Below are 8,465 nucleotides of genomic sequence, written 5' to 3' on the forward strand. Positions count from 1 at the left end.
GAAATAATCACTTGAAGATATTCGCCATAACCTTTCGTAATTGTGGAAGCAATTGACAGCCCACGTCGAGGACATGGCACCTAGATAGATAGATAGATAGAATTGTGTTTTTTCAGTTACAAATCTTTTAAAAAGTTCAATGTTACTTGCTTCTATAAAGAGAGATTAATTTTTTACATGTTCTATTTGAGTTTATCCTAGAATTGAACCACGTTAGACATACAAAGGTCAGACTTTTCAAACCCTTCTATTTGATTATTTAGCAATAGTAAGCAGCTCTTCTAGGAGAAGGATACTCCAAAATCCAACCATTGTTCTCTAGTCTAGGGTAGTGCCATAGCCTCTGTAACATGGTCTTCCACTATCTTGCGTTAGAGTTCTCTTCCTTGAGGGTACACTTTTCTTCCTCTTGTTTTGTTAAAGTTTGTATAGTTTATATAGGAAATATTCATTTTAATGCTGTTACTGTTCTTAAGATATTTTATTTTTCCTTGTTTCCTTTCCTCACTGGGCTATTTTCCCTTTTGTGACCCTTGGGCTTATAGCATCCTGCCTTTCCAACTAGGATTATAGCTTAGCAAGTGATAATAATAATAATAATAATAATAATAATGATAATAATAATAATAATAATAATCTAACAACACTTTGTGAGTGGGGATACCTTAACAAATGGTTTGCGTACTAGCTGTACTAGTCAGGTCTACCCATACTAGTTTGGTTTGCTGTGAGCGATCAGACAAAAATCTCCTACCATCACCAATCCGCAGTTGGCCAGTGTGGTGATGAAAACTGGACAAACCACAGACATGAATAAGGACATGTCTTCCGCCTTTGTCCTTTGTGTATATCTGTAAAAATAATTAGAACTGTAAATCTTTAAAAAAGAATAAAAAAAGAAGAAATTGTTAATTTTCGGTCACTGGTTTTACTCAGTCATTAAATTTGCCATAAATTTCGCATTGTGAAGCGCAACGTAAATTTACTGGCATGTAATTAGCAATACAATTCTTACGAATCGCGTGTAAACAGAGAGAGAGAGAGAGAGAGAGAGAGAGAGAGAGAGAGAGAGAGAGAGAGAGAGAGAGAGAGGGGGGGGGGTGTTGATTCCCAAAGACATATATTTTCATGACCAAATTAGTCAGCAAATATTTAATCATCCGGAAAACATTCAAGGAATATTATTTCTAACAGACGAATGTATCTGAAACTTGGGTTTTCATTACATGGAAGTAGATCGTAATATGGAATGACCTCGCACAGACCATCTATATATCTATTTATTATGAAATTCATGAAAATTTATCAGACATTTCTTTGCCTATCACGCCATTCATTAGGATCTTCATAATCAGGTAGTTGAATCGGTAGAACTTCAAAAGTTTAAACTTGCAGCGAAGGTTTTTATGTTGAACAGGCTGACATAAGTCTTTTCTATAGTTTATATATGAAATATCTGTTTTGTTGTTGTTATTGTTTTTGAGATGTTTTATTTCGGTTTTTCATCACCTCTCAGATTGTTTATTTATTTCCTTATTTCCTTTCCTCACTGGAATATTTGTCCATGTTGGAGCCCATGGGCTTTTAGCATCTTGCTTTTCTAACTAGGGTTGTTGTTTAGCTAGTAATAATAATAATAATAAAAATTTATTCAATACCCAGTTTCTAGATTAGAATAAATGCTAATGTACTACCAACAGACAGAGGAAATGTTTAATAAGAAATTTAGGAAAATGTATCCCAGACACTTTTCTAGTGCCATACTTTGTACCATGGTCTTTCACTCTCTTGAGTTCTCTTGCTTGAGGGTGCACCCGGTCACACTATTCTAGCTTATTCCTCTACCTTTTTGTTTTGTTTAGTTTTTATAGTTTATATACGAAATATTTATTTTAATGTTGTTGCTGTTCTGAAAATATTTCATTCTAATTGTTGATTACTTCTCTTGTAGTTTCCTTTTTTCCTCTCTTCACTTGGCTAATTTTCCCTGTTGGAGTCCTTGGGCTTATTGCATCCTTCTTTTCCAACTAGGGTTGTAGCTTAGCAAGTAATAATAATAACAATAATAATAATAATAATAATAATAATACGTCAGTCAATGTATATATTCAATACTATTATTAAAAATTGTGTCCTCCAGAGTTGCCTTAGTATGATGTTTATCAATGTTTATCAGTCTTGTGCCTCTTGGTAAACATCTGATGACCTTAATCTTGTACTCTGTTAGATCCTTTGGGGGTGTTTCAGTGATTTCTTCTTCTTGAAGAGTACTTGTAAACACTTAGACCCCTTCTTGGAACATATATATACATGGATCTTTAATAAGGAGGGCTGTGTAATGCCTTCTAATTATGTGATGGTAAACACATACTTTCCAAACTTACCAGCTTGATTTGATTGCTACAGAATAGTGTTTAGATAGCGGCTACACGTTTATGAACTACGATTTTTTACCTCTGCCTACGAAGTTCAAAGGAGGTTATGTTTTTGCCCCTATTTAGGTGTTTGTAATTTATGTTGTGTTAGTTTGTGAAAAGCTTCCTGGCCACAATTTTAATCGTAGAGTAATGAAACGTGCAGGGATTAAATAAAGCTGGAAATGATTAAATTTTGGAAGGTCAAGGTCACGGTCAAGCAAAATGTCCAATTTACGTAATCAGCCATAAGTTGTCGCAGAGACTTCAAACTACGTTCATATTTGATTGTATGAAATTACACGCTAACTTTTCAAACTTTCTTTTTATTTCAAGAGAGTCATTTATCTTCTTTGAAGATCCAATCAACTCCTTTACCCTTTTTTTGCTCGTCATTGTCATCTTTTATCTGCGGGTTGTCTATCCTAGAGGTTCCACAAGCAAATTTTTTTTTTTTTTTTTTTTTTTTTAAATTCTTCCGTTGATAAACTTTTAAAAGATTTATGATAATTTTTAATGAATCAGAATTTCATATTCCAAGGTAAGTTGTATCGCTTCAATAATTGCATATTGGGTCGTGTAATTATGCTAGGTTATGCAAAATGTCCATTGTTTTCTGAAGCCGATGACCACATGCATTAGTTGATGTATTATCATATTAGTAATTTTTGGGGGACCGGGGTTAATAGAATGTTTTGCAACGCTATAATTACGTGAGCTAGACGATGTTCTACAAAATTAATACCAAATTTTATTGAATACTAGCATCGCTACTTGAAAAAATATGCTTCCAAGAAAATATGTTATAATAAAATCTATTAATTCATTTTTATGTCAGTATCTCGCACTTGGTGTCCTCTGTTTAGCAATATATCTTTGCAACTCTCTTGCTAAAAACAGACTTCATTGTGCAATTATCCGAATATAGTTTATATAAAAACTAAATTTGGAAACATTAAATATTCAAGTTTGGGGATCGTGAATTAATGTATGCTTGAAGACTGCTTTACTTTCCCTTTATTCACAATACGAATTTTACCTCCGCTAACTAATTTGGAAGGAGGTTATGTTTTACTCCCTGCTTGTGTGTATGTGTTTGCTTGTAAGCGCTTCCTGGCCACAATTTTAATCGTAGAGTAATGAAACTTGCTGGGGTTGACGGTTATGTAAAAAGCTGGAAATGATTAATTTGGAAGGTAAAGGTCAAATGTCAAGGTCAAGGTCAAGCAAACTGCCTTGGTTCATACCTGAGAGTATGAAAATCCACGCCAATTAATACATATCAAGGTCAAGGTCGAGCAGTATGTCGAGAAATAAGCTGCCGTAGTGGAGGTCTGCGTACTACTGAGTATCCCTCTAGTTCTTCCTATTTCATATGATAGCATACATTAGCATTAGGTAAAAGGAAAGAACAGGTATGTGTCTGCATTTATGAATTAATAGAAAAATTATTCGTATTTTATGAAGTGGTTGATGTTTGCCAAGGATTTAATTGATATTAAAGAAAAGATTAGACTGAAAGGGATGAGGAGCAAGGCAGATGAGAAATTGAAAAAGAATGTTAGGTATGTTAATGTTATAAAGTTAAACTTATGTTGAATGGGAATAAGAATGCGTAGTATTGAATGTTTGTAGGTACCCTTCAGAGTAAGAATATCCTTTGTAGATAAGATGAGAGATAAGATTGGAAGGTATAAAGATTTAAAGGACGCTCATGAATGGGAGAGGCAAGTAACAGTGACAGCACCCTGTCAAGTAGGACAATACCCTAGAGACTGACCATATATTCATATGATCAGCGCTAAGCCCACTCTTCACCCAAGCTAGGACCAAGGATGGCCTGGCGATGGGTGCTGGTGACTTAGCAGATAGACCTATAGTCTCCCCCAAATCCACCCTCCATAGCTCACAAGGATGGTGAGGAATCCCAGTCTAGCGATCCCAAAGCGGCCACCACAACCCTTTGCAGAGACTTGTGATGGTTTGGTCTCATGGAGAGAACGGAAAATTTTATGCGGGAGAAAGTGTTCTTCAATGTTAAACTGTTAAAATGAAGCAGCGTAATTAAATCTAGACATTGCATTTTTCCAATAGTGATGGGTAATACATTTTTAGGAAAGCCGCCTTTTTCCGTTAGTAACTCTCTAGCACAACTAGTTATCTTCAGTTGTCGTATTGTTACTTAGCTTGTCTCACTGAGGCTAATGACTGAAATAGTTTTCCCTTTGAAAAATATGTCGCAGATCATAAATTATCATTTGAGACATGAGGTCATGAGCTGTTGTATAGAATTTCTTCATAATTTTTCCTTACAAATCTTGGTTCTTAGTTCCCTTTAGAGACATTTTATTTAGAACAAGTTGCAAGTTGTCTGGCAATCTGACCACATGACTTTGTTATTGCAAATAATTTCATGAGTATATTTTTGGCAAAGATTTCTTAGTAGACATACAAGAGTGCAATATTTTGCAAAGGATTTCCAAACCGACAGGTGAAAATATTGCAAGTTATGTGTCAATCTGACCACATGACTAATATTGCAAGTAATTTCATGCAAAATATCGACGATTTAAGTCATCATGCTTCCAAAGTGCAATAATTTGCAAAGGATTTTACATACTGACTGGTGATGCTATTCCAGGAAGACATACAGTATTTGAAAAGGGTCTAAAGTTAGGTTATATAAATAAAAAAAAAAACCTTTTGACGTATCATAAAGAGATTAGCTTGCTTTGCGAAAGGATTTGTACATAACATGCAATTGATGTTTCAAGATTAACTTAACGCAGCGTGTATTTCATACGGCTCTGAATGCCCTTGTGTCCCTCCATGTTTACGTCAATTTATAAATATTTGTGTTGTATATATATATATATATATATATATTTATATATATATATATATATATATATATATATATATATATATATATATATAAATATAGTGTGTGTGTGTGTAATAATAATAATGATGATGATAAAGAGCAAATGCCTAGCTATATATATATATATATATACTGTACAGTATATATATATATATATATATATAGCCAGACACTTGCTCTTTTTTATTATTATTATTGTGTGTATATATATATATATATATATATGTATATTATATTCATTTATTTATTTCTGGTCACGTTCAGCGACATTACCATACGTACAACTGCACTGTCTCTCCCCGTCTCTTGGGTAGGGGGAGATAGAGTAACCATACCCTGGTGGGAGGGGTTGTAGTTAGGAAACGGAGATTGGGTAGAAAGGGTTGAATCTCTGCGTTTGCATATCTATTTGAATATGGAGAATATGTGAACAATAGGCGAGACTATTCGGTATATGTGTAGGCAAAAGGAAAATAAGCCTAACCAGAGAGAAGGATCCAATGTACTGTGTGGTCTTTCAAAGGACCCCATAACTCTCCAGCTGTAGTATCTCAACTGTTGGCTGGTGCCCTGGCCAACCTACTACCTATATCCTTTGCTGAAAGCTGGCATGAGATACTGTTAGGCACTTGTTGCCTTTTATGATAGAATAATTGCATATTTTTGGCGTCGTGTCAATTAAAAACGTCTGTGGGAAACATGGCTGTTGCGTTTCCCAAAGGACAATGGAAAAGGTCGCAAATATTGCGTTCATATTAAGGCATCAAAACCTTAGGGGTGCAGCAATTGTATTTTCAGGGCAATGGGATTATTCTGGAGAGTTCGCTTGTTAGCTCAAGTGGAGACCTCTCTCTCTCTCTCTCTCTCTCTCTCTCTCTCTCTCTCTCTCTCTCTCTCTCTCATATATGATATGTGTATATATATATATATATGTATATATATATATATATATATATATATATATTTATTATATATTCCAGGTCACGTTCAGCTCTAACCATCCATTGCGTAGGGAGGGGAGGAAGTAGTCATACCCTGGTGAGAAGGGGTTTGCGCATATCTAAATATTTACCCGTCATTTTTTTACCTGAGGGTCGTATACACTTTATATATATATATATATATATATATATATATATATATATATATATATATATATATATATATATATATATATATAATATATCGTCTCATACTCAGGAACATGATAATACATTAGAAAGATTTCTTCCTTTTTGTATGTGAAGTTTGAGTACACAGGTATAGAAAGGATCCTTTCCGACAGGTTCCTATTACCTAATCTCCGAGTTTAGGAACTAGGCACAGGAGCACCGCACTACAGACAATGTTGCAGACTGCATAATCCTGCTGAAGCCACTGAATTTGTAGAAACTTCCACCAGTGAATCATGTTTTCATCACGTTAGCATCACGTATCCTGCACACATATGATATTACACACGCTTTAAGTATGTGACAAACCTCAGTGTCATATTGTTAATCGAGTGGTCTGGAACATCACTCCCGGAGGAAAATTTCCTCTTGCCACCACTGTTCTATAACAGAAGTATGTTGGAGTTTCTAGCATCCACTCTTTTACTTCAAAAGTGGTTGCCAGAGATAGTCTCTTGACCTTTACCTTGAGGGCCAGTGTACTGAAGAGTAGGCCCAGTATGACGGCAGCCATTGCCACACTTGTCACTGAGGGTTCGATCTTTTCCCGGAACAAATACTGCCACTGTGCACCTGTTGAGAGCCTATTCTTCCAGAAATAGCCTGTTGACCCTTTCCTTTAGGTTCAGTGTACTAGAGATTGGGCTATGTAGGGCAGCAGCCATTCCCATAATTGTCATTCAGGGTTCGATCTTTTCTGGGAACAAGTACTGCCACTGTACACCAGTTAGTATCTACCCTTCCAGAGATAGCCTGTTGACCTTTACCCTTAGGTTCAGTGTACTGGAGAGTGGGCTAAGTATGGCAGCAGGCATTCCTATACTTGTCACTGAAGGTTCGATCTTTTCTGGTAACAAGCACTGCCACTCTATACCAGTAAAGAATCTACCCTTCCAGAGATTGCCTGTTGACCTTTTCCTTTAGGTTCAGTGTACTGGAGAATAGGCCAAGTATGGCAGCAGCCAGTGCCATACATGTCACATAGGGTTTGATCTTTTCCGGGAACAAGCACTGTCTCTGTACACCAGTTGAGCGTCTACTCTTACAGAGATAGCCTGTTGACCTTTTCCTTTAGTTTCAGTGTACTGGAGAGTGGGCCTAGTATAGCGGCAGCCATTGCCATACTTGTCGCTGAGGGTTCGATCTTTTCTGGGAACAAGCACTGACTCTGTACACCAGGTGATCATCTAGTATCCTTATTCCTGTTGGGACACAGGAGTACCTTAGAATTTTGTTACCCCAAAGGGAGGAGTTGGCATGTTATGTTGACTACCCACACTTACATCCAAGAGAGTGTAGTCCTAGGCTTTAGCATGACTGCTCATCTCTTTGCAGTAATTTTAAGCTAAGGGGCTTCAGACGTGATCACCCTTTCACCAGAGGGAATCATACTTGTGGTATGTCTTCTGTTTCTCAGTTGACCCATGGTCCCAAAGATCCTCTTTATTCAGAGTTCACGATCTATATCTATAAATCTGTCCGAGATGTAGATTGTGTTTGATTTAGAATGTTTCCATTGTATGGCACTGGACTTCATAACACAGTGTGTGTTGATGCTTCTTTGTCCTTTTCACTGGAGCAGCTTATTTTGCAAGCCATGGAGCTCATTCATGAGCACAATAAGCTCAGAGAGGCAAACTGGGTGCTGGTAAGCTAGGCAATGAGTATATAATGATATACACTCCTTCTTTTAAGGGACAATATCCCCATGAATATTGAAAATAGGAAAATGCAAATTTCTATTTTATATAAACAGTAAACTTATGTTATGCAGTATACCAAAGGATTAGGTAATGTAAAAAGAAATTTTATCTTTTAATTTGATTGGATGAAATAATTTAATCTGAAGATGAAATTATTATAGTTGCACTACATAGGATTCTAGAGTTGGAATGTCATCAACAAATCTCATCAAATTATGTCATTTGGGTTCTATGGATCTATGTATTGCCCCTGTGGTGGCCGATATGGTAACGTCCCTGACTGGTGAACGCC

The 8,465-nt window shown here is 36.1% G+C and overlaps 1 protein-coding gene across 1 annotated transcript in view; it reads right to left on the bottom strand.

The window, feature by feature from the left end:
* LOC137654471 (uncharacterized) overlaps positions 1-7,657 on the bottom strand; it is a 66,162-nt gene extending 58,505 nt beyond the window's left edge. Inside the window, exons 1-2 of the mRNA XM_068388171.1 lie at positions 7,483-7,657; positions 6,937-7,073 (exon numbers count right to left, since the gene is read on the bottom strand). Of these exons, the coding sequence (XP_068244272.1) occupies positions 6,937-7,073; positions 7,483-7,657 (312 nt within the window). The remainder of the gene's footprint in view (positions 1-6,936; positions 7,074-7,482) is intronic.
* Between the last annotated feature and the right edge of the window lie 808 nt (positions 7,658-8,465).

Source organism: Palaemon carinicauda, chromosome 1 (assembly GCF_036898095.1).
Source record: "Palaemon carinicauda isolate YSFRI2023 chromosome 1, ASM3689809v2, whole genome shotgun sequence".
NCBI lineage: Eukaryota > Metazoa > Arthropoda > Malacostraca > Decapoda > Palaemonidae > Palaemon > Palaemon carinicauda.